This window comes from Papio anubis, chromosome 9 (assembly GCF_008728515.1).
Source record: "Papio anubis isolate 15944 chromosome 9, Panubis1.0, whole genome shotgun sequence".
In the NCBI taxonomy this organism is placed as follows: domain Eukaryota; kingdom Metazoa; phylum Chordata; class Mammalia; order Primates; family Cercopithecidae; genus Papio; species Papio anubis.
The window spans coordinates 14929102-14956557 of record NC_044984.1 but is presented as its reverse complement, the minus strand read 5'-3'; the positions used below and the strand labels follow the sequence as shown (position 1 = coordinate 14956557).

General features: G+C 38.0%; 1 protein-coding gene across 1 annotated transcript; it reads right to left on the bottom strand.

Moving 5' to 3' along the window:
• Positions 1 to 1950: 1950 nt before the first annotated feature.
• Positions 1951 to 24536, bottom strand: STRAP (serine/threonine kinase receptor associated protein). Its single transcript, XM_003906065.4, has 10 exons — positions 23542 to 24536; positions 22687 to 22822; positions 16355 to 16436; positions 15703 to 15775; positions 12481 to 12577; positions 11134 to 11271; positions 8639 to 8775; positions 6325 to 6474; positions 5362 to 5427; positions 1951 to 3501 (listed from the first exon to the last, which is right to left on the bottom strand). Exons 1-10 carry the CDS (start codon positions 23651 to 23653, stop codon positions 3440 to 3442), a joined length of 1053 nt encoding a protein of 350 aa, XP_003906114.1. The 5' UTR covers positions 23654 to 24536; the 3' UTR covers positions 1951 to 3439.
• Between the last annotated feature and the right edge of the window lie 2920 nt (positions 24537 to 27456).

The window sequence follows — 27456 nt, the reverse complement described above, 5'->3', positions numbered from 1 at the left end:
GAAAAACATGCAACATAATTTCAAATAGTGTTGACAAGTATGAATAAAATAGGACTAAGTAAGAAGTGACAAGAGATGGAATACAGACCGGCCTGAGGACTGAATGCAAAGAAAGGATCAGTCAAGCAAACATTAGGTAAGAGTGAACCAAGTAGCAGAAATATCAAGTGAAAGACACTTGAGACAGAAATTAGGCCACTGTGGCTAGAGCAGGGTAAGCAAGGGAAGTATGAAAAAGTCACAAAAGGTCTCAAGAGCCAACTCATCGTAAGAATTTGATATAATGGGAAGCCATTACAGATCTTAACAAGGAAATCACCTAGTCTCTTCAAATCCTAAAGCAATTACCTTTCCTACTGTGTGGAGTATGGATGGGACAAGCCAGACAAATGAGTAGGGGCAAGAGGGAGCAGTTATGGAGGAACTGAGAAAGGTAGCCTGCCTAAGGTGGTTAACAATGGAGAGGAGACAAAGCACAGCTTCAGAAGTGCCCATAGAACTTGCATATAGACATGAGGATGAGAGAGAACAGAGTCAAGGATTTCCATATCTTTTAGTTTGAACAAGTAAGTATAAGTTAGTACCAGTTAGTGGAGTGGGGAAAGGTTGAGGGAGAAACAGGTTTGATTAAAAAAATCAAGACTTACAATAGGTAAGTCTCAGAGTCTCATGAAAGGTGGAGCACTCAACTATGCTGTCAAACTCTGGTGCTCAAAGAGGCAGCCCAGATACACAATTTAGAACGTATCAGAAGATCCTGAATGTCCTAACAGTGGATGATATTTTTCTTTGGAGAACAGAGCTAGAAAGTACAGCCCAGATCTGAAGTCAAGAAAAAAAAGGAGGAACTGGCAAATACAGGAGTCAGTAAGGTATAAAAAGACCTGGTCAGGCGCGGTGGCTCACACCTGTAATCCCAGCACTTTGGGAGGCTGAGGCGGGTGGATCACGAGGTCAGGAGATCAAGATCATCCTGGCCAACATGGCGAAACCCGTCTCTACTAAAAATACAAAAATTAGCTAGGCGTGGTGGCGTTGCCTGTAGTCCCAGCTACAGGAGGCTGAGGTGGGAGAATCGCTTGAACCTGGGAGGCAGAGGTTGCAGTAAGCTGAGATTGCACCATTGCACTTCAGCCTGGGTGACAGAGCGAGCCTCCATCTCAAAAAAAAAAAAAAAAAAGACCCAGGAGAGTAGTTTCATAGAAACTAAAAAAAATAAATAAATAAAAAACAAGCAAGTGGATGATTATTGAATGCTTCTGAAGGTTTAGAAAGAGGAGAACAGAAAAGTGACCACTGCTCTAGAAACATGTACTTAAGTTTTGTTAAATTCTACTGTAGGATTCTACCATTACAAAGTGTGGTAAGCAGACTAATGACTAATGGCCCCCACAAAGATGTTCACTTCCCAATCCCCAGAACCTGTGAATATGTCATTCCATATGGCAAAAAGGACTTTGCAGACAAAATTAAATTGAAGATCTTGAACTGGGAAGATTATCCTGAATTATTCAGGAGGGCCTGATATAATTACAAACCTCCTTCTAAGTAAAAGAAGAGGAAGCAGGAGATGCAGAGTCACATTCAGAGTAAAAGATTAAAAAATAGACACTGCTGGACGTAAAGAGGAAGGAACCATGAGCCAGGGAATGCAGCTGACTTCTAGAAGCTAGAAAAGGCAAGGGAACAGATTGTCCTGTAGAGCCTCTAGAAGGCTTGCAGCTCTGCTGACACCTTAATTTAAGCCCAGCAAGACCTATTGTGGACTTCTGACCTCCCAAACTGTAAGATAATAAATTGTTGTTGCCTTAAGGTACATATTTGTGGTCACTTGTTATAGCAGCAGCAGGAAACCAATACACAAAGGACTGTACTTGTACAGGGTCATTAGACTTTTATGAAACCTAAGTAGAAATTCCCTTGGTTCATAAATAACAAGCAACTTCATGATTCCAATCTGATGACACAAAAGTTTATTGAGGGTAAATCAGACTCTGATTAGTCTGAGCAACTGCTGGTACAATGACAACACTGCTGCAATCCAGAGGTTCAGGCATGTAATAAGCTGACACAAAAATACTACCACTCTATGAAAGCCTATGTGGATCACCAGTTGGCTCCCCTGTATTTCTCTTGGCCATCACAGGCTGTCACAGCCTACAGTGCTTTCTTCTGGTTATCACAAATCCTCAAAAATTAATCTTATTCTTTGGTTGACTCATATTGCTTTTAAGAAAAGTTATCAAGGGTCACTCACAAGACAGATCAGGAGAAAAAGGAAGTTGGCAAAGATGTTATTTATTCATCTCAAGTATTTCCAACTTACTCATTTAATATGCCCTCTGTATTTTAAAAAATAAATTACAAGTCTAAACTCAGTTGATCCAATTTATTAGAAGGTTTTAAAAGGGCTTTCTGAATGCCACCCAAATTTAATTTAAAGAATGAGGTAAAATTCCATACTTCTTAAACCACTGCAGGTCTATAGTAATCCCATTTTTATAAAATCCATTCTATCTATCTGTATATACATACAGAGATGCCCTAACATGTATTAACGGTCATTCGATTTTAATAGTTTTTTGACGAGTGGTAGGATTTTAAGTGATCTTTCAGCTTACTGCTAAAATTTCAGTTGATTTTTTTTCCTATAACTAGCATGTATTCTTTAAATAATCATTTAAAAAGGCATGTCAAGCACTTCTATCCAATCTGGGAATAGAGGAGGTAAATGAAACACTAGTAAAGGATGTAATAATTTCAAAAATTCAGTACAAGTAACTGAATCTCAATATTATAAAGTAATGTTTACTACAGATTAATCAGCTTATCTTTTGCTATGATTATGATACAGAAAAACTTTCTGGCTATTTCCACTTATAAAACTCAAATTAGTAGTTTTTCCCCCCAAAAAAACAAACATTGTTTTGTTTTAGAGGCATTTTATTTAGACAACTAAAAACAATTAGATGTTCAGAAGCAGTGTACAATGAAAGAGAAATCAAACCAGTTACTTTATCATGTACTCCCTCTTCTTTACAACTGAAGCAAAAAAAAAAAAAAAAGGGCATTCTGCTTTAAGGAAAAAGATCAGAAAAATAAGCCAATATATTTTTCTTCTCCATAATAACATAAACGGCTACAAGAACCCTAATTGTAATAATAGAAATTGGATGTTGGCTTGTATATATTCATTAAAAAGATAACAGGCCACTGTACTATAAGAGGATAACTCCACCTCCCTTTATCTGACACTCCTGAGTTTTCACTTACAGGTAACACCAAGTTAGTTAGTTGTTCCAGCACTGGAGATAATTCATTTTCCTCATTATTTACTGCTGTTTCTGCCTTAAGCAGAGAGTAACTCTGGAAGGCTGATGCTTTTCTCTGCTTGCTCGTTTTAGTCAGGTGTATACTAACTGTGGCATATGATTGATGCTCAGGCCTTAACATCAGGAGCTGAAGGATAGATGCAATCTGAATTCTCTGAAGCAATTTCTTCTATAAGTTAAAAAAAAAAAAAACAGTCGCATTAGTCAACTTAATAAAAGAAAGAAGCAAATCTACATTTCCGTGTAATGAAGGAATAAAAAAGTGTGTGTAAAGCATACTCTGGTAAGGGGAAGAAGAGAACTGCACATGCCACTAACAACTAGACTCATGTCATTGAAAAGGCAAAGAAAGAGTTCATGTGTTTTATCCACTAGACTCTCTTACACCATAACTCAACCTCGAAGGGTCCCTTTCTGGCCTAAATTTTCAGACTCCAACTATCTAATAAACCCTGAATTAAAGTCATGTCTTTGAAGGATCTGGTCCTCCCTTTTAGTGATGCAAATCCTAACATTTAGTGCTATTTAAAGCAAAACATTAACCATCAACATTAAGTTTCAGCAAGAAGGTGCTTAGCAATAAAAAATTTAAGGAAAACTCTAATTGGGTAAACACCTTCCCAATCTCCCCCAAAATCATCACACCCAGTTCCTCATGGCAGCAATCTGAATTCTTCCTTATGATACCCCCACTCATCAATCTCACAATTCTAACAAGTCTAAAAGACTCTCAACTGCATCTACCTTTTTCTGTTCTCATTGCAATACCCTTGTTAAAAAATACATGATAGGCTGGGCACAGTGGCTCATGCCAGTAATCCCAGCACTTTGGGAGGCCGAGGTGGGCAGATCATGAGGTCAGGAGTTCAAGACCAACATGGTGAAACTCCATCTCCACTAAAAATACAAAAATTAGCCAGGCATGGTAGTGCACCTGTAATTCCAACTACTCAGGAGGCTTAAGCAGGAGAATCGCTTGAAACCAGAGGCAGAGGCTGCAGTGAGCTGAGATCGTGCCACTGCACTCCAGCCTAGGTGACAGAGCGAGACTCCATCTCAAAACAAAACAAAACCTACAGGATCACTCATCTAGACTACAATGCCCCCTAACTGGTCTATGTTCACTCTTGTTCCCAGGCCAATTCTCTGTACGTGCCACAGCCAAGGCAACTTTTTTTTTTTTTTTTTTGAGACAGTCTCTCTCTGTTACCCAGGCTGGAGTGCAGTGGCACAATCTCCGCTCGCTGCAACTTCCACCTCCTGGGTTCAAGCTATTCTCCTGTTTCAGCCTCCTAAATAGCTGGAATTATAGGTATCCGCCACCGTCACCGGCTAGTTTTTGTATTTTTAGGAAAGACAGGGTTTCACCATGTTGGCCAGGCTGGTTTCGACCTCCCAAGGCAATCTTTTAAATTCCTCTTCTTAAAATTCAAAGGTTTCTCATTGCTCTTAGTATAAAATTCTCCAAGTCCTAATACAGCAAATGAGGCCCTCAAATGATCTAGCTTCTCCAGCTTCACTCTGCCTTTGCTGTTTAACCTGGAGGCAGGGAGAAGTTCTTTTAGTTCCTCATATGCTATGCTCCTTTTTGGTTCTGAACTTTTAGTTAACATAGTTTTCCTGCTATGAACTTTTCCATCCTGTCCGTACCAATAGCCCCTCTCATGACCTCATCTAAATCACTTCTGCTCATCCTTAGGTCCCAGTTTAAATGTCACTTCTCAAGGAAGCATTTTTAAATCCCCCTTACAATAATTTGTTTGTTTTGGCATGTCTCCTAAGTTAGACTCCAAGCTCTGAAAGAGTAACCACATCGGTCATGTCCATAGTACATTTCTGCACATATTACTACTATGCAGTAGGTATTTAAATATTTAGCTTATAAATATGTATATATACATGCACAAATAAAGTTTCCATTATTTAAATATGTTCATATTTAATACATTTCTTCTGCCAATGAGTAAAACTTCTGTTACAGTTCAATTTTAAATCCCCTAGGACTCTTACAAAAGTCCTTAGCATTTACCTATCTCCTCTTCTGTTGTCTCTGGAAAACCAATCTTTGGCTTTGCCAGCTCACCACTATCTTCTTCTGTAAAAAGAAAAGCAATGATGATTATATGAATTACACTATTACAAGTAATTTCTAGTGTTCAGAAAGCAAGTAGAGCAAGATAAGACTATTCCAAGAAATCGCTACAAAATATAATAAAAACAACTCATTTTTAAATAATTGTGATTCTAAAATAGTATGTCTTTCTTCGAAATTACTTTAAGGTTCACACTGCAACTACCTAGGGATTAGTAACTAGATATTTTTTATTAAGAACATGTCTACCTTTATTGGTGTGGATCAGTGAGTAATACTATTCAGAGATTAGATACATTTACTTGTCTTCATATTGCCTTCCAGCAAATTTTGAATTAGATATATTCCAGCCACAAAATGTGCTAGTATAAAAATTTAGGAACAGACTAGATTGTACAACAAAATTTATTTTATTTTTTTTGAGACCAAGTCTCATTCTGTCACCCAGGCTGGAGTGCAGTGGCGAGATCTCAGCTCAATGCATGCCTCCTGGGTTCATGCGATTCTCGTGCCTCAGCGTCCTGAGTAGCTGGGATTACAGGCACACGCCACCACACTCAGCTAATTTTTGTATTTTTAGTAGAGATGGGGTTTCACCATGTTGGCCAGGCTGGTCTTGAACTCCTGACCTCGTGATCCGCCCACCTCAGCCTCCAAAAGTGCTGGGATTACAGGCGTGAGACACCACACCCAGCCATACCAAAAAAAAAAAATTTAAACAAACAAAGGAACATGACCCTTTCTCTGGCCAATTCATAATCCTGGGCTTCTCTCTGCTTAAACCAAAACATATAATTTAAAATTTATAGAAGACAAAAACCCTGAAATAAAATTAATGATGAAAAATGACACAAAATCATGCATTTTAAAAATGTTATTACTCTGAATAAAAATTCTTACCAGGAAGCACACATTTCCAAAGGCCATACGTCTTTCCTACCACAGTTTGCCATAGTCTCAATGTTCCATCTTCTGAACCACTGGCATAGAGTTCTCCATCAGGACTAAATCTTACACAGTGAATAGGACCGAAGTGTCCCTTGTAGGATTCTGAAAAAGAAGAGGGCTATTAGATAATTTTAACTATTAGGTTAAATATTGATATGCTGAAAAAAAAATACTGTGTTACTGGGGAGATGAAAAATTCTTAAGGCAAACATTAAAAACTGTACTTAATTTCTCATCACAAAAGTGGTATATCATTGACCCTTTCTCTGTAAGATTACTCCTTTCCAAATCTAGCACACATTCTAGTTTTGGATTGTCCCGCTAAAAAAGCAAATGAGGCTTCATGTTTCATTAAGGATGGAGAAAAAGAGGTAAATGAAAACCCCATTAATTCTATAGAAAGTAGATTTAAAGTCTTATCAGTTCAACCTCCAATTTCCACATCTTAAAACTCACTGCGGCCGGGCGCGGTGGCTCACACCTGTAATCCCAGCACTTTGGGAGGCCGAGGCGGGCAGATCACGAGGTAAGGAGATCGAGACCATCCTGGCTAACACGGTGAAACCCCATCTCTAACGAAAATACAAAAAATTAGCCGGGCATGGTGGCGGGCGCCTGTAGTCCCAGCTACTCAGGAGGCTGAGGCAGGAGAACGGCGTGAACCCGGGAGGCGGAGCTTTCAGTGAGCCGAGATCACGCCACTGCACTCCAGCCTGGGGGACAGCAAGACTCCATCTCAAAAACAAAACAAAACAAAACAAAAAAAAACACCTCACTGCCTATTTCTCAGGGAACCAATTTTTATTATGACTACAGAGAGCCACCAGGTGGAGCTCTTTTACACACTTTGCCTCTTAATTTCCTACAGTCCACTAATTATTCTGTCACACAGAAAGGCTGAGATACAGGATCAACAATGATCCATAAATATTTTAATCTATGGAACCTAACAAGAAAATGTACAGATTAGGCACATTGTTATATTCAAGTAGTGCCTTTATGTATGAACCTTTCTCATCTACTTTCTAATGCCTCATCACCTTACTAGTTCTCAAAGTCCTTTACTAGACCAATGTTCCTATTCTGTCTCCCATCTGTGTCCAATCAGAGAATAGAAAAGTTGTAAGAGTACAAAGAACACAAGGTTTTGGAAAGAGAAAGGCTGGGCAGGTCTGGTATTCACTGTGACTTCAGATCTTAGGCAAATAATTCAGTTCTCTCATCTTGAAAAAGAATAAAATATGAAACCAAAAACATTCTAAAACTTTGAAAACCGGCACTAAAGTAACAGAAAAGAGTATCTTATTTATGTTACTTGTATTCAAGCAATAAAAGTTGAACTATAAGCAATTAAAATAGATTCTGCATGGTCCATCACCAAGGTTCCATTTGTGCAACCCAGACGTATCAATGTTCCCCAAGAAACAAAACTGTAAAATTGTCTTTTGTTCTTTGGGTGTAATCTAGCAAGCTTTGTTCTTTGATTGGTAAAGCAGGGCAGCTAGAAACAGACAAGAACAAGAAGAGACAGCTTATAGATAAAAATATGTATTTATAAAAACTAAATATATTTTTGAACTAAAAGCAAAAACTATTTGGGAAGGCTAAAAGTAGATACTGAGAACCACATGTACCTATGTGAAATACCTGGTCCATCAGATAAATATACATTAACTTCAAATTAATCCACATGCCTTCCCCTTCCCCTTACTAAGGACTGTTATCATGAAAATGTAAACAAAACTCAAACTCCAAAATAGAATAAATAAAAAGTCGATAAAAATAACTCCCCAATTCAGATTCCTAAAGGTGTCCCTGTAATATGCTATACTGGTTTTCCCCCACACACTGTTCTTTATGGAGTCTCAGGGATTCCTAAGTTGGCAACAAGGAAGATGGGCCAAGTAGATGGGGTTACACACCCACAGCATACTTCAGAAAGAATGGATCTCCTTTCATCTGTTTAACATATGACTTTGACGTAAGATTCCCCCCTTCCTCCCAGCCAATAAAGCCTAAAACTCACTGTACGGTAATACATTAGGATAATGATGTACTTCAGTTAAAAGGTCAAATTTTTGCATACTTTGTTTACAGATCTAAAAAAAAATCTAACCCAAATGATTAAAACTCCTTTTTCACTTGTAAGCACCAAGCTTAAGTTAGCTGAAAAATTTGCTTTCAACATGTTATATAAATGAGGTGTTAATTACTGGGACTTAACATATGATAAAGGTAACCACATCACTGTAAGGGGACAACTCACCTAATTCTTCTCCACTATTATAATCATACTTATAAAGTTTAAAATCTTCACCACCCGCAACAAGAAATTCTTTCTCAGGATGAAGAGATGCAGAATTGATGGTTGCAGGAGCTTCAAAGGATTTAATTGGGTCCAAACTGAAAAAAAATTTAAGTAGTATTTACAAATCTTGAATATTGTATAAATAACGAGTTACATTTGAACTGTTCTTAAACTCTGAAACCCAAGGAACAATTAAATACTCATTTACTCAAACATAAACACTGATGTAAAAAAGCTCTGTTAGCAAAAAAAAAAAAAATTCAAACGGGTCCTATGCCCAAGTGGAGTTCATCTCAGCAATACAAAGACATTTTGATGGAGGGATACCCAGTTTATGCAGTGGATGTCTTCCCGGAAATGCGTGTGTTCACTAATTAAAACAGTATGAATAATACATTGGGATTTTTGCTCTTAAATAAATTTCACCTGTATTGTTTCAATTTTCTACAAGCACATATTACCTTTGTAAATAGAAAAAGTTTTCACAGTAGGTAATTAATATAAAGGATTATTTATATATTATTAATTGCTGAGGGTTTAAGCTCCTCAGTAAGATAAACTTTCAATGTCATAAAATATAAACTGCTAAAAACAGTTATTACTATAAGGCAGTAAAAGACTTAACAAAATTTGGGGCTGTAGTTATATAATAAAAATCAATGCATAATAACAGCTTCATCTGAAAATTAATTACAGTTTGGTCATTAGCTTTTTCAGTTTAACCCTAAAAATCATGAAAGGCCTCCAATACAAAACATGATATCCCAGCTCCTAAATACTTCCCATCATCATATACTTTAAAGCATGATAATTAAAGTTAGTCATGACTTATGCAGGATCACTACATAGCAACTTGCTAGCTCTAATGCTAGAACATTCAATGGGTCAGAAAATTTCTGCCACCAACATGGGATTTGCCTAACTGCAGGAGTGAGTGAAGAGCATTAATATACTAATTGATAGCTCCAGGAAATAGTATTCTATTAACAGTTTATTGTATGTGTATTAACTCCTTGACAGTCTTAATTGCTCTCCTCCAATTTTACTGCCTTTTCTTTCTCCCAGTTTAGTGAAGTTTGACTCTGCAAGTAGCCCTTTAGACACAAGGTTAAGACACTGGTCAAATATCAATCAAAGTATAATGTGGTATAATCTTTATGGAAATCAATTAAGTGTCATGTACAACTAAGAATTTTAAACTCATTTCTACCCTTTGAACTGACAATTCTACTTACAGGATCCTATCTACTGTAAAGAAACACTCAGAGATGTACCAGATCATTCACCATGATGCTAAAATAGGGAAACTAACCCATAATTTAGTACAACCTATAATGCAATATAGTGTATCAAGTAAAAACGTTTTCAAATGGCTAGTATTTTTAAATAAATCAAAATGATACTCATTATGGTCCTAATAATTAAAGAAAAAAACACAAATACTGTACACCCACATATATAACATAGAGAAATGGACTAGCAAAAAATATAACTACCATTAACACTCTTGCACCTATGGTTATAATATTATAGGTACATTTTTTTTCAATTATGTTATATATTACAGTCTTTCTACAAGAGTATTTACTACATTTACAGTCGCAAAATTCACATCTGTTTAAAAAAATCATTTAGGAATAGAAATAAGATTATTCCTTCTCTAAAATTTTAAGGTGAAAATAAATAGTAGAATCAAGATCACACTGTTTTTTTGTTTTTTTGTTTGAGAAAGACTCTGCTCTGTTACCCAGGCTAGAATGCAGTGGTGCGACCTCAGCTCACTACAACCTCCACCTCCTGTGCTTAAGCAATTCTCCTGCCTCAGCCTCCCAAGTAGCTGGGACTACAGAAAAGCTAATTTTTCTTCTTTTTGTATTTTTATTTTAGAGACGGGGTTTCACCACGTTGGCCAGGCTGGTCTCGAACCCCTGACCTCAAGTGATCCGCCCACCTCAGCCTCCCAAGGTGCTGGGATAACAGACGTGAGCCACCACGCCCAGCCCGCAATGGTTTTATATAGTAAAAAAAACATAAATTACATTACCAATCCAGCAGTTTTTGCTTTTTCTTTTTTTTTTTTTCTTTTTCAGAGGATGTTTTGCTCTGTCATCCAGACTGGAGTGCAGTGTCAGGATCACAGCACAATGCAGCCTCAACCTCCCAGGCTCCAGCAACTCTCTCACCTCAGCTTCCCAAGCAGCTGGACTATAGGCATGTGCCACCACGACCAGCTAATTTTATTTTTTGTAGAGGTGGGGGTCTCACTGTGTTGTCCAGGCTGGTCTCAAGCCATCCTCCCACCTCAGCCTCCTAAAGTGCTGCGATTTATAGGCATTAGCCACCATTCCTGGCCTCTTTACTTTTAAAAAAAAAGTAAATACCTTTCCATTTTTAAGTAGACAAATTGTCTTTTGTTACCTAAAACAGAAAATGAAAGTATTTCTTGGACATACCTTACTGCACTATGAAAAGCAATAGATCGTCCATAAGTTATAACCAAAATCTCTCCCTCAGGAATATATTCCATACTACTAACAGACATATTAAAATTTAGAGATTTTACTTCTGTCATGGTAGCATGATCCCAAAGTCTGCAAAATAAAGATAAAAATATGAAGATGTTTACTCATGTCAGAAAAAAGCTTATAAATTCTAATTACATCTGCAGATTAGCCAAAGAAAGAACAATCACAATTACAGAAAAACAACATTCATTCCAAGTCACAAATTACAGATGATAAAAAGAAATTCTGGGTTTCTATATACAATGTCAAATTATGCATGACAACAGCTTGTAAGTAAAATCAACTTTAATACCTACATATACTTCCCATTGTGGCAAAACTACATAAGACAAGTTCTAATCTAGTCAATTTCAGCACTGCTATAAATAGTGGTTCTTACACTCTGTTTTTGTGAATCTAGCAATAGCTACACATCTTTCCAAAGAAATATACATCAGGTGTCAGCACACAAGATTTTTGTATAGAATTTCAGAGGCTTCATGGACCCTCCCTTTAACCTGCCCACAGACCCAGGTTAAGAACACCTGCTTATAAGATATCAGGATTTAATTTTCTTCTGAATTTTGCTGTCTGTATATACAAGGTGAGCATCCCTTACAGAAAATACTTGCAACCAGAAAGAAGCTGGATTTCAAACTTTTTTGGATTTTGGAATATTTGCATCAGACACTTACCAATTGAGAATCCCTAACCTGAAAATAGTAAATTCAAAATGCTCTAATGAGCATTTCCTTTAAGCATCAAGTCAGCACTCAAAGTCTCAGATTTCAGAGTGTTTCAAATTTCAGATTTTCAGGTTACGGATACTTGACCTGTAATAGTAAATAGCTCCAGATAAATGTGACCTGGGTGCAACTTAAATTTTAATGTTCAGAACATTTTTTGCTCATAATATTAAATGTATTTAAAATACAAGCTCTAAGGTAAAATATTTTTCAAATTTTAAGTTTGTTTTTTGTTTTTGAGACAGTCTAGCTCTGTCACCCAGGCTAGAGTGTAATGGCGCAATTTCGACTCTCAGCAACCTTTGTCTCCCAGATCAAGTGATTCTCCTGCCTCAGCCTCCCGAGTAGCTGGGATTACAGGTATGTGCCAGCACACCTGGCTAAGTTTTGTAATTTTCATAGAGACAGTGTTTTGCCATGTTGGCCAGGCTGGTCCAGTACTCCTGACCTCAAATGAGCCATCCACCTCACCTCCCAAAGTGCTGGAATTACAGGCGTGAGCCACCATGCCCGGCCTCAAATTGTAAATTATTAAAGAAAAAGTACTTACCGAACAGTTTTGTCATCAGCAGAAAGAATCTGTTTATCCTCACTGCACCATAGAGCTTTTTTTATACCAGAAGTGTGACCACTAATTTCCTTAGGTTCTTGAGATAAAACAATTAAAAGTACATTTGTTAATACATGATTTTTTTAACTGAACAATATTGAAACTATTATATATTTTAAAAAACACACATTTTAAATTAGACTGCAACTTTTCAAAGCCCAGCCCAATTCAAACCTGATGTTTATATAGAATACAGTTAGTTTTTCCATACTGGAACATAAATTTACCTGCATGACAGGGACCCAAGGAACTACCATGCTTGCTATATGTAGCTGAGTGAATGCACCACTCACTCCCTCTAGGCTAAATTTCTGCACAACTGATAATATTCAAAAGCATTTTTGTATCGCCATGAAATAAAATAATAATTAATGTGGCATAATTTAATAAGAACATGGACCCAGGAACAAGATAGTTGAAACTGATTCTAGTACTATGGCTAACTCTGGGACCTTCATCCAAGCAGCTATTGATAGTAACTAATAGGAAATAAGAGTTAGAAGGAAAAAGGGAAACAGAAAGTGGGACAGCAATTCCCAAGAATGTTTCTACACTGTGAGGAAAACATTAAAAAAAAAAAAAAAAAAAAGGAAGGGAGCTTAAATCTGTAGGAGATTATCCTTTCAAAGGACTTCAAAAAACCCTCACTGCTTTCTCTAGGGACAAAAGCAGACACTGGAGGCAATGCCATTCAACACTATTTTCACCTTTGGGCATGTTACTTAAGTTTTTAACTTTATTTCCTTATCTATAAAATGAGATAACAATGGTTACAAATGAGAATAGTGCTTAACAGATAACCTGATACACAGTAAAACCTCAGTAAGTTGCTATCATTTCTGCTGCCAGCACAGCGAGAGAAAGATCAACTTTCATAACACAGCTTTGGGAAAGGCAGAGTATGAAAAATGTCCACCCAATCCCTGAACTACCTTGCTTTGACCAATCCCTGAACTACCTTGCTTTGACCCAATCCCTGAACTACCTTGCTTTGCTGAATGAGTTGATAGATTAAGTGAGGTCAGAGTCCTTTCCTATGCTTTGGCATAAATTTATCAAAAAAGAAAGCAGAAAAAAACCCCTACATGCAATGGAGAATAAAATAATCTGTAAATGGGCTTTGTTTCCTCACCTTAAAAATGTTTTCATAACAAACTACCCTAACACTAAAACGTAAAATATTTTAAAAAGCTCTCAGAAATGTAAGGTATCTCAAGAGAACAACTGCTTAATTTCCAATGCGGTTCTGACTCTTATTACTCTTTTCAATGTTATAGATTTATGACTACATAAATGCCCACATAATAAAATTTCAAAGATACCAAACATATAATAAAACAAAATTATGTTTGTCATGTTTTGGTAGCTAAGTATATATATATGGTGAGGGCAATGATTAAAATATTATAAAATAAAGTAAGTATGTAGAGTGGGGAAGACACCTATAACTTCTATAAAATGAGAGAATGCATAAAAGATTTCACCACCAAAATGTTAAAAAGAATATACCATAAAACCGCCTTAACAAAATTTAAAAGCAAATGATAAATTGGAATTCAATAAAGAACCTTTAAAAACCAGTAAGAAAAACATGACTAACACAACAGATAAATGGACAAAGGGTAGACAGGCAATTATTTCATAAAAAAGGAAATATGTTAAAATGGTATTCAACAGCATTTTAATCTCATGAATTTTCACATTAATACAACAGAATTATTTTCTTAAATTGACAAAGATAAAGTTAATTATCAGTGTTCACTAGAACATGTTGGGTATAGATACATATATATACCTATACTTTGTTGGAAGACACTTTGGTACTATCTATCAGTGGCTTCCAACAATTCATTTTTTTTTTTCTTTTTGAGAAGGAGTTTCGCTGTTGTCCCCCAGGCTGGAATGCAATGGCACAATCTTGGCTCACTGCCAACCGCTACCTCCCGGGTTCAAGCGATTCTCCTACCTCACCCTCCTGAGTACCTGGGAATTGCAGGCGCCCACCACCATGCCCATGCCCAGCTAATATTTTTGTACTTTTAGTAGAGATGGGGTTTCACCATGTTGGCCAGGCTGGTATCGAACTCCTGACCTCAGGTGATCCGCTCACCTTGGCCTCCCAAAGTGCTGGGATTACAGGCGTGAGCCACTGCGCCCGGCCACCTTCCAACAATTCTACTTCTCTTTGTCCCACCAATTCTACTTTGCTTAGTTATCTTAAGGAAATCATTGTGAAAATATCTGCAACTATATGGATGTTTAGCATAATACTGCTTTTAACATTTAAAATTTGTAAATAGCCCAAACAGGCCAAAACAGGAAACTAGTTAATTCACTTATGATATATCCACAGGATGGAAAACCAGAAAGTCATTACAAAGAGTTCATGGACTATTTAGTGACAGGAAAAAACTGTAATTGCAGATTTTTAAAAATTCTTTCAAATAGCTAATATATTTACATGGTTCAAAAATCTAAGCAATATGTGCACACAACTGAGAATTCTCACCATCACCACCTTCTATAAATAACCACTCTTTCTCACCAGAAAATAGTGACACTGTTCTACACTGTTTTAAAACTTAATATAATGATAAAATTTTTTGCCATAGTAACTTTTCAATTTGGGAGGTTATACAATAGCAACATGGCAAATAAACTGTCTTTTTTTTTTAACTGCAGGATAAAAAAGACCAAAAGTTTATAAACCGAAAACGAGTGAATTATGTTTTAGTTTTCTTCTTTGTGACTAATTTTTTTTTTTTTTTTTGAGACGGCATTTCACTCTTGTTGCCCAGGCTGGAGTGCAGCGGCGTGATCTCGGCTCATTGCAACCTCCACCTCCCGGGTTCAAGCAATTCTCCTGCCTCAGCCTCCCGAGTAGCTGGGGTTACAAGCGCCCGCCACCACACCTGGCTAATTTTTGTATTTTTAGTAGAGACGGGGTTTTGCCATGTTGGCCAGGCTGGTCTCGCACTCCTGAACTCAAGTGATCCACCTGCCTCAGCCTCCCAAAGTGCTGGGATTACAGGTGTGTGCCACAGTGCCCGGTCATGACTATCTTTATTTTCCAAATTTGAGTACTGAGCATGAAATCCTTTAATCAGTTATTTAAATTTAAAAAAAAATAAAACTACAAGCTGATGTTTAAATTATGCTTACCGGCTTCGGGTTTGTTCAAGTCATATATGCGTAACAGTTTATCCTGTCCCCCGGTTAACAAATAATTACTATCCTGAAAACACAAAATGTGAATAGGTTAACCATTTTAATAGTTATTTCTCTTTCAAACTTCAACACCAAATAAAATCAAAATCTAGCTCACAGACATCACAAAGAGATGCAAGACATAGCCAATTACTTCTGAGAAGATACTGTGGAACAGCTGCCCTCTCATAACTACCAAGCCATATGAGCTTTCCAGTTCAAAAGCGTTACATTACGCTACATATACATGAACTCTCCCATTCTCCCCTGATCCTACTCCTCTCCCTTGTGAGAGGCCCTTTTTTGATTATCTCAAATTTATCTTTTCACTTCTATTAGTAGGTGAGAAAGGTGACGAGCTTTTCAGATGCTTTTTGCTTGTTGAAGGACTGGTACTTGTTCCACAGTATCTTAAAAGCGTGACAGGATTGACCATGAAACAAATTCATAGAGCTTAATATACAATCAAATTAAATATGAACCAAGACATAAGAAATATTCCACACAAAATATATAAATCAAATATACACACCAATCAAATATAAAAGCATTGTCACACTATATAATAGCAACTTAACTTGCTAAAATAAATTCAATTTTCTGATACCTGTGTGAAATCTACAGTCTTGACAATGTGTTTATGAGCCAGGGTCATCAATTCATCTCCTGAGACAGCATCCCACACTTTGCTAAAAGTAAAAAAGGAAAAATTAGTAGGATAAATATTACCCAATAAATTAAAAGGATAAATACAATTATAATATTGATGAGTACCAAATAAGTTAGATATGTGAAATGTTACATAAATGTATTATAAATCTCCTTTATCTCTAATATCCCTCACAGACTTCATTTGATAAAATATTTAAAAAAGCTTAAGGGAAAAGAAATTTCTTTGTAAAAACTTTATAACCAATCTAATTTTCTTTGACAGTGGAAAAGATATGAACAATTTAAGTAAGATTCATGAACCAACCCATCCTACTTACTTTTATTTTAGTTGATAGCCACAATATCCCTTTAGCAAGACTGTCATACATTTTAACCAATTTTTAGTTTCACTATGCCAATTTTTTCTCTATTCTCCACTCAAATGCACAACAACAATAACAAAAAAAAAAACCCAGAAATCCTTAAAAATTTTACAGGGGAATGAAAAGCCTTAATACAGGTTAAATAAAATTTTAAATTAAGATAGTGGAGAGACAATGTCCACTTCATCTCTTCTTCAAAGCTGACTTAAATTTTCAAACTCTAGGACAGTTAACTTCCCCCAAACTATCAGCCTTTGATTATGTAATGCTAACATTGAGAATTTTAATCTTTACATTGTTTTTTCTGTACTACCCCACCCCAAAATACAAGTTGGTTGTAGGTATACATACATATATATGTGTGTATATTCCAAGCGGGTAATAGTTGAACAATACAAAATTACTCTAAAAGGGTTCCCCTAAATAAAAAAGCTTAAGGAAGGGGGGAAAAAAGTTGATTTTAGATCAGAACAGGTCAGTGAAAAATAAACAAGAAAACTTTGCAGACAGGGAAAAGAATTGCTAAGAGTGAAGAAGCTATGTTCCACAGAGATTTCCGTTTTAATGCAACTGATACTTATTTTTGGGAACACAGTGGGCAATAAAATGGTAGAGGGAAAAAAATCAGAGAAAAGCAAGATATATCTTTTCTTTTGTTTATCAATAAATACATAATAAAATATTTTAAATATATATCATTCTATACTTAGTGCTAAGGCACAAATGGGAGACAAAAAATACCCCACAGCAGGTTCCTGCCCTAGTAGAGCTTTAGCTGAGGAGAAAAACATGCATTAAATTACACATGTAAGAAATATAATTAAAAGACATATATATGGCTATAAAAACTCAGAAAAAAAAGCACTTAGATATTGTCCCGAAAATCTATGTAACAGAGCTACTCATCGGAAGAAGCAAAGAGAAATATATCAGGGGAAAAACAAGGGAAGGCTATTCTAGATAAACAATAATAGCATCTGCAATGTGGTTAATAAATATGAAATCATGACCATCTAATAGGAATGCTTATGATACACTACCAAAGCTTGCAATATTTAATAACATGGGTCATACGAGTGGCTGAATAAATATGTTCTGAAAGAAATAATGTCAACTATAAGTAGTCTTGCTACTAAACTCCCTAGTATTCATTTCTCTTTGCCCAGGAAACCTACTCGTCTCGCTGTCATTCCAGTGTAACTCTTTGGCCCCAGTCTACTTTCCCAACCTCATTTTGTATTGTTTCTCTGAATCTAGCCACATTAGATTATAAACTATTCCTCAAATAACTTATGTATTTTCTTCCAGGCTCCTATGTTCTTGTTCATATTATTCTCTTAAGTCTGTATTTTACATTCTTAGCTATTAAAGTTCAACTCACCCTTAGGGCTCATTTCAAATGCTATCTTTTCTTTAAACCTATTTATCCTCCACTCCAAAAATTGACCATTCCTTTCTGTTCTCCTACAGAACTCCACTTATACTTATTACTGTGTTTAAATTTGCTTTGTTTTTTGTTTACATATATCCTTAATCACAGGGAAATGCATTTCATGGTTAAGAGTTCACAAGTATTAGAATGACAGAAAGCATCAAAAGTGAAGAAAACAACAAACGTATCTAAAATGACTATTCTAGTTATTCACAAGTCTCAAAAGAAATCTGGGCAATGTCCTTTGATATGCTAATTTCAGGTATATTAAATAATCTCCCATAAACTTAAAACCTCTCTTTTTTGAGACAGGGTCTTGGTATATAGTCCAAGCTATATTTGAACTCCTGGCCTCAAGATTTTCCACCTCAGCCTCCTAAGTAGCTACAGGCTAATGCCAACATGCCAGCTCTAAAAATCTTAAGATTCTGCTTAGACTGTCTCTATTCAAAGATGAGGAAAGAGTTGGAGTGACCAAAGCAGGAATATTAACCAGAGAGGTAATGTGTCTGTAGTTTTTCCTCCTATTTAGAAACAGTACTAAAATAGACGCATGACACTTTCTGACATGGCATGTACTAACTCTGGCAGATTTCCAATATTCACAGTAAGAGCCCTAAAATGGATCTAATCTAAATGTTTCCTAAGGTATTATTCAATCTCCAGGCAAGAAACTGGCATATATTAGTTAGCCACAGGGCTCAAATCAAGACAGTAAAGCGCTATTAACCATATCCTTTCAGCAGCTAACCCTCCAACATTTATTTTCTTCACATCCCACGAAGTACTTGTCATCTCCTTCAACTACTGATACCTCTTATACCGCATTTTCTTGCAAATAATAATGCTGCCTGATACTTTTCATATCCTCAGAATGAACTTACCATAAGTCTCATAATAGGAGCTGCTTAACTTCCTTATTTAAACCTTCAACAAAACAGGCCAGTTTAAGATTTTTTTAAAAACTGCCTAAATACCTGAACATGTTGACCAAGTCATCTAGGAGATAATACCATTTTTGATTTATCAAGAACCTTATTAAAACTAAAATTAGGTATTTTTATTGGCTTTACAAGAAAGAAAGAGTGATACATTTTCATTACCTATAAATTCCTGGGCCCAGTCCCAGATCTACTTAAGCACTCTCGGGAGCACAGCACAGAATTGTCTTTAGTTTGGCACTCTTCCCAAACAGATACAAAGAGGATGGTGTTGTAGGGACACTGTACTCAACACTGGACTCAACTGCCCAAATTACTCCAAGATAACATTCTACACTAGTCCACAGACCTATTCTGCCAAATTTCTCCACTAGAAACAGGACCAAAATCCACTTCTAGATGACCACACCAGAAATGAGTTTTCCAAGAAACATAAGAATGGAGGGAAAAAAAAGATGTTTCTGAAAATGCTTTATACCAACTATGACTAATCAGGTAGGCTGTGGGGAGTAACTTCTTGGAGAGAACACACACACACACACACACACACACACACACACACACGAAAACACGCTCCTACACCCCATAGACAAGACATAGAGGAAATGAGGGATAAATCTCAAGTAGCATTTATTGAGCACCTACTATGTGACAGAGATCATATTGGACTTCAGGGATATATGGTAGAGAAAGCTCTCTGTTCCTCCAATAATCTCATGGGTCTTAGTCCCATTTTACAGACAGGAAAACTGACGTTTAAGAAACATCCTGCCATGGTGGGCAGATCGCTTGAGCCCAAGAGTTCAAGACCAACCTGGACAACATGGAGAAACCCGTCTCTACAAAAAACACAAAGATTAGCCAAGCACGGTAGTACACGCCTGTGGTCACTACTCAGGAAGCTGAGGTTGGAGAACTGCTTGAGACTGGGAGGTAGAGGCTGCAGTGAGCTATGATCACGCCACTGCACTCTAGCCTAGGCACCTAAGACCCTGATTCAAAAAAAATAATAATAATAACCCTATGATGATCAAACTGGAAATACACAACATAGTTTGCACATGAATGCAAGCCCACCTAGTGCCAATGCTTGTTACTATTTTCCACTCTAACACAGCACCTAAAGCCTTAACTGAGGGGGGAAAAAAAATCACAAAAATCTTCCTTCTTGACATTTAAATCCATTCAACCTTCCTTACATGAGGCCAAATGGTTTCAAGGCTTTAGCCATATTAGTTTCAAAATAATAGTGATTTTGATCAAGTGAGGGTGGTAATAGTTTACATGGTAGCTATCATCGTTACTTTACATATGTAACACTTTCATAGATGTAATGGACTTCAGGCAATATTCTAAGTATTTGAAACATATTAACTTATTTAATATTCAAAACCAACCTATGAGGTAGGTACCACGACAGAAAAGAAATGGTTAAATAAAGTGCATGAGGCCACTAATTCAAATACAAGTCATCTGGCTCCAGTCTTCATGCTCTTAACACCAGTTGTAAACACAAGACATTGAGACTTGAAATGTTAAAAAAGCATAAAGACAACACTGTTTCAACAAACAAGAGCATACAGTCACGTATCCGCCACCACAATCAATCAGCCTTCATTTTCTCATTCTAAAATTGGTATGTTTAATTTACTTAAAAGGAAGGAGGCAGCACATTTACAATTCCTCCTTAGTGTGAGGTTGTTTTAAAAAAAAAAAAAATCAAAGGCCAGCCACAGTGGCTCACACCTGTAATCCCAGCACTTTGGGAGGCCAAGATCACTTGAGGTCAGGAGTTCGAGACCAGCCTGGCCAACATGGCAAAACCCCATCTCTACTAAAAACACAAAAATTAGCCGGGCATGGTGGCGCGCACCTGTAGTCCCAGCCTCTCAGGAAGCTGAGGTGGGAGAATCACTTGAACCTCAGAGGTGGAGGTTGCAGTGAGCCGAAATTGTGCCACTGTACTCCAGCCTGGGCGACAGAGCAAGACTCTGTCTTTAAAAAAAAAAAAAAATCAACACCACTTGTACTCTCTAGCCTCTTAAATCTAATAAATTTGTGTATGCACAATAGCTCTTGATATTGCCTTCATCAGTTTAAACAATGAAGTGTCAAATTCCTAAGTTACAAATACCAAGTAGGAACTGGAGATAACAAGATTTTTAATACATGATATATTCCCAAAAAGGCAACGAGGGCCACTGTAGGTCAGTTTAATAACATAATTAACAGCCAAAAGTCAGAACAGGTAAAGTATATTCTGACAACAATAAGATTAGTATAATTAGATTGTAGGTTTATGGTGTGCAATGGGAGAGGATGATGTTGATGAACTAGGATGAAGCAAACTGTAAAGGGCCAACAATTGAAATGTGTCCTTTAGGTCAGCAATTCTACAACTGCATATCAGGAAAGAAAAGGAGGGAAGAAAAATAAAAAAACGCCAATGATCAGTATGATCAGTACTCCATCCCCAAAGACCAATCAAACCAGAATTTCTGTACCAGGCACAATAGTTCACCTCCACAACCCCAGCTCTTTGAGAGGCTGACGCATGGAGGCCAACAGTTTAAGACAGCCTGGGCAACATAGCTAGATACTGTCTATATACTAAAAAGTATTTTAAAAACTTTTCAATGTAGTAAAAAGTGTAAATATATATATGCATAGAGAGAGTAAAAAAGTAAAAAAAAAAAAGTTTTAAAAATCCAAATTTCTGGGACACATACCATTTGAATATTTGAAAAGTTCTCCAGATATTCTAATGTATATCAAAGGTCATGAACTACTAAAATGGCAAAGGGAAGACAGCAAGATCATTAGGTAGAGAAGTGACATGATCAAATACATTTTTAGGAAGACAACTGGCAGCAATATGGAATATGAATAGGAGGAAAAGAAACTACTGAAAGTTAAAAATGATCCTCAACTAAGGCAGTGGCAGTTACTACATGGAGGAACATTGTAGTCAGGAGACATCCTGCTGGCACAATCAAAACAGATGATGATAATCTCGATGTAAGGGAAAATCAAGAACGCTTTAGATTTCAACCTTTAAAAACTTAGGAAATGAAGAGCAGTTGAGTTTTGCTTTGTTGTTGTTTTGTCTTTTTGTTTGTTTTTGACACAATGAGTTTTAGTGATGCCTACAGCCAGTTAACAAAAACTGGGATTGAAATAAAAACCTAGGGTCATCACTGTAGGTTATCACTAAGGAGTACACACAGAGCAGCATTCGTAAAGGAGATCAACATTCATTATCCGGAGCGTTTGTTAATGCAGATTCCTGAGTCTCAATCAAAATATAAGGAGTAAGTCATTTAGGCCTCAAAATTTTGAGAACCACTGAAGACAAAAGAAGCACACAGGACCACGATGGACCAGGATGGAATTTTGGTGAGATCAAACATCATGCGTTCTATATGGCAGCCAGCGAGTCAGAATTTTATGAATATCTGAGACTGAAGTTTTTGATTATTTCAGGACACAATCTACAGAGAACACCAAAGTTAGCCATCTTGGCTACACTTACGCTGTGAAATCTGCAGCTGCTGTAGCTGCTTTGGTGGCATCCTTATTCAGTGTTGCACCCCAAACAGCACCTTTATGACCCAAAAATGTTCCAATCCAGTCTCCTGTATCTCCCTGGCGTAGCATAGGTTTACCATCTAGAAAATATTTTTTAAAACATGTAATTTATAAGTTCGGATTAAAGTCTAAGATTCAAATGTAAATATACAATGATGTTCAATGACGAAGTGGAAAAATTGTTTCAGCTATTTAACTATCACCACCGATTGAAGTCACTAAGGAATGTCCAGTAATAATTAACTGAAGAGCTGAACAGATCATTTTCCCTGAAAAGCATCTGTAATTTGCTGGGAATACTGATCTGCGTCGAAATAACTTAGACTTTAGTCTTATTTTGGACAAACATTGTAGCCTAAATCTGTTTCCCATTTGAAAAATGAGGCTAATACCACAAAGGAATACCCAGTGAGACAAGAGCGAACATCTTTGTAAGGTATTGCACGGCCTGGCCTAATTTCTCCTTTCCCCAAATCCTTGACAGCTATTTACAGTGTTGTCCCGAGAGTCTAGGCAAGTGCTGTCCAGCTCCTTCAAAAATAGCAATAAAAATAAAATAAGGAGAGAGGTCTTAGTTGGGGGTACTAGTTTCTACATAAGCGTCGGAGGCCTCTCGGCTCCAGGTGCGGATTCCCTAACACACTCCTTTCTCCACCGGACCAGTGTTGGCCCTCATCTCAGATGTTAATATCGCCCCCTCCCCGCTCACCACACCACAGCTCAGCACTGGAGAGTGCGGGTCCCAATCCCTTTCGGCCCAGTCCCAGCCGTCGGGGACCAGGATTGAGGCCTTGCTCACCTTTGCAAGCGCTGATTAAGAAATACCCATAAGGCGTGATGCCACTGAAGGCCAAATCAACCACGGGACGCGTGTGGCCAGAGCAGGTGAGCGGCGTCTGTCTCATTGCCATGGCGGCGGCGAACCCAGCGACCGGACTGGCGAGCTGAGGGTCGTCGTTGTCTTTTCTCTCTTCTGCTGCAGCGCCTCGAGCTCCTCCAGGCCCCCGCCCTGATACTAGGGCTGGGCTGGGCAACAGGAAAAGAAGGGCAATCCGGTGGCACCGAGGTTAGGAAGGGGTGAGGGAGGGGTCAGGGAGTCTGCTACCAGCAAGCAACAGTCGACGAGGGAGGGAAAGGGAGGGAGGGAGGAAAGTAGGGGATGGGGAGAAACAGAGAACCGGCCCAGCCACGATTCACACCGTCCACACCGGTATCGGCAGGAAGTGACGACGTAAATGACGCAGAGCACCCGCCGGAAATGACGGTTGGCTGGCGGGAGGGCGGGCTCGCTGGGCATAAGTGACTTGAAAGAGCGAGAAGTGCAGAAAGACGCAGGTGCCAGTTCAGTGCCCTGAGGTAACTAACGCTGGCCCACGCCGGCTAAAGGAGGCGCTGTAGGCACCGGAATGGGGTCCCTCGCCCCGAGCTCTAGCGGGTCAGAACGCCTTCCCGGTCCGCGGCCGAGTTGAAAGCCCTTCCCACTCCCGTAAGCCCAGGGGCCAGCGGCAGCAGTGTACCCGCCGAGCAGCCCTACTGAGGACTGTGCTCGGCCTTTGAATATCTAGACGGACACAAGCCATTCCCAGTGACGGCCCAAACCTGCGAACACTGTCTAGCAACGTTTTTTTTGCAATTTGTCTTACTTAAAAACCATATACGGGCTTGGCGTGGTGGTGCCTGTGGTCCCACCTACTTGGAAGGCTGAGGTGGGAGGATACTGGAGCCCGAGAAGTCGAGGCCACAGTAAGCGGTGGTCGCGCCACTGCACTCCAGCCTGGACGACAGAGCGAGACCCTGTCTTAAAACAAAAAAACAAAACCCAAAAAAAATTCCGCAGCCTTCTCTTCTGCTGTGTAAGTTTTCCTATGTTGCTAATGTTTTAGGCGTGGATACTATATAGTTTTAAATGCGATTAAATTCAAATTACTTTTTCCTTGGTGGACTTTGGAGAACTCTAGAGTTGTAGATCCCCAATATTTTTGATTAAATACCCTCATCAATAAAGTGAGCGTGCACTGATTTTTTAAGCGAATGAATGCTGAATTCTATCAAAAACTTTTACACATCTTTCGATATGTATACATATGAGTGATAATTTGCAAATTACATACATGGACAAATTAAAAGAATATTTAAATATAAACAAACTGTGATATTGTCTGCAGCAGGCAGCTCAGTGTGGCTCTGTGAAACAACCAGAGCTGTTAATTGTTCATACTGTTTACTAACTAGGAGAGGCCTTTTCTCTGGGCAAGTTCTTTATTGCTAGAATGTAAGCCCTATACAACAGAGATTTTTGTGTTTACTACTTCATCCCCAAGATCAAAACGTCTTGGCACATACCAATAAATATGTAATCAACATAAATGTCTGTGAATGTTTTCTTCATCTTTTTGCAGCAAACACCGTCTACAAGATTTGCGTCAAACAACGTGAGAACTTGAAATATGTCTCCATTCTTTTTCCTTAGTACTCTCGTTCATTCACTTACAGTAAAGCACTTATTATATACGTTTTCATTTTATTTTGTTTGACTCCTCCTTTGTGTCAGCCTCTCCCTTTTGTCTCACACATACACACCACTCACACGTTTATGAGCTCTTTAATGGCAATGGTCATGGCTTTGTCATTTGTACTCTAGTGCCAGAAAAGTGAATGACATTTAGTGAATGCTCAGCATTACTGTTTACTGATTAAATAGATTGTTGCATTACTGATGGAGGTAAATAAAAGAGCCAGTCAAAACGACACAACTGGTCAGATACTGATACATGTTCATTTATTGCTGATTGTGTGTAGATAAAAATATAACTGGTAAGTTATGGTACCTACTTGGCTCTAAAGAATGTATTCCTGCTCATTTGGATTCTGAGTTCTGAAAGTATTGTGTATTATGACCAATTGTGTAGGCTTCAAGGTCAATTTAATATTAGAAGACAGGTTAATGTAATTGATAAAATTCACAATATTAAAAGATTAAAGAAGAAAATCATATCAAAAGATGTGTAAAAAGTTTTTGATAGAATTCAGCATCCTTTCACTTACAAGAACTCTTAGACACTAAAAATAGAAGGGAGTTTTTTAACCTGACAATCTGAAACCCCACACCTAATGGTGAAACACAGAAAGCATTCTGTATTAGGTACAAGACAGATGATTGCAACTGCCTGTTCTATACAGCATTGCACTCGATGTTCAGGAAACTTAAAAATGCATAAATGTTCCAAAGAAAGTTGTAAATCTGTGATTAGAAATTGTTTTAGAGGTTATATATAAAGAAAAGAGGCAAGGTGCGGTGGCTCATGCCTGTAATTCCAGTTCCCAGTACTTTGGGAGGCTGAGTTGGGAGGATCACTCCAGTCCAGGAATTCAAGACCCACCTGGGCAACAGAATGAGACCCAGACTCCACAAAAAAATTAAATTAGCCTAGCATGGTGGTACACACCTGTGATCCCAGCTACACGGGACACTGAGGCAGGAGGATCACTTGAGCACAGAAGTTTGTGGCTGCAATAAGCCCTATTTCTGCTACTGCACTTCAGCCTGGATGATGAGGTAAGAACGTGTCTCAAAAGAAAAAAAAAACTAATACAAATTACTGGAATTAATGAGAGAATTTAGAAAGGTTACTGGAGTTGATTTTTTCTTTTTTTAAAAGAGATAAGGTCTTACTATGTTACCCAGGCTAGAGTGCAATGGCTACATTACTGGGTTTTTTTTTGGGGGGTGTGTGTGTGTGTGTAATGAAGACATCACATTTCTATATGTTAGCAACAACAGAAAATGTAATTTTAAAGTATACCATATTAAATGGCATCAAGAGTTATAAAGTACATTGGAATAAACAAAGTGTACTCCCCAGCAAAAGAAAACTGGCACACTGAAATATAGAAGTTGAGGGCAACGTAATGAAGGGATCAGTTAACAGAAGTGTGGCCAGGATCAAAAGTAACCAACAAGAAGAAAATGGGGCACTAACCGTAGATCTGAACGAGAAACTGAAAGGGAGCAGTTATCTGAACCTGATTTCATTGAGAAAGGTATGGCTGCAGCAGAAGGCTCTGGGCGAGAGGTGGAATAATCAGTAGAGGAACACAACTGCTCCCAATTATCATCAGCCCAGCCATGGGGAAGAAGTGGGGAAATGGATATCTACTTTTAGATCTTCTGCCCATGCTTCCCATTGGTCAAACCCAGTCAGAGCCCAGAAGACAAGGGAGCCCTTTAATGGGGTCCATAAATGTCAACCTTCTAGGACTTAAAACATAGTACGAAAGGGAGAAAAGGGGATCTCATTAAATAAAGGGATACCCAACATGATGTTCAATATTATTTAATGCCTCTCAGCAAAATGTATCACTGTCTATTAAAGGCGTTAAATAATATTAAATGGAAAATGGATATATTGTGTTCGTGGGTTGGCAGGTTCAATTTTGGGAAAATATCAGTGCTCCCCTGTTATGGGCTGAATTGGGTTCCCCTCCTCCAAATTCCTATGTTAAATAATGTCCTAATCCTCTCTATCTCAGAATGTGACCGTATTTGGATAAGGAAGGTAAAATTAGGTCATATTGAGAGGTGATAACGTGCTAGCAGCCCTCACTCTCGGTGCCTCCTCGGCCTCAGCGTCCACTCTGGCAGCACTTGAGGAGCCCTTCATCCTGCCACTGCACTGTGGGAGCCCCTCTCTAGGCTGCCCCAGGCTGGAACCGG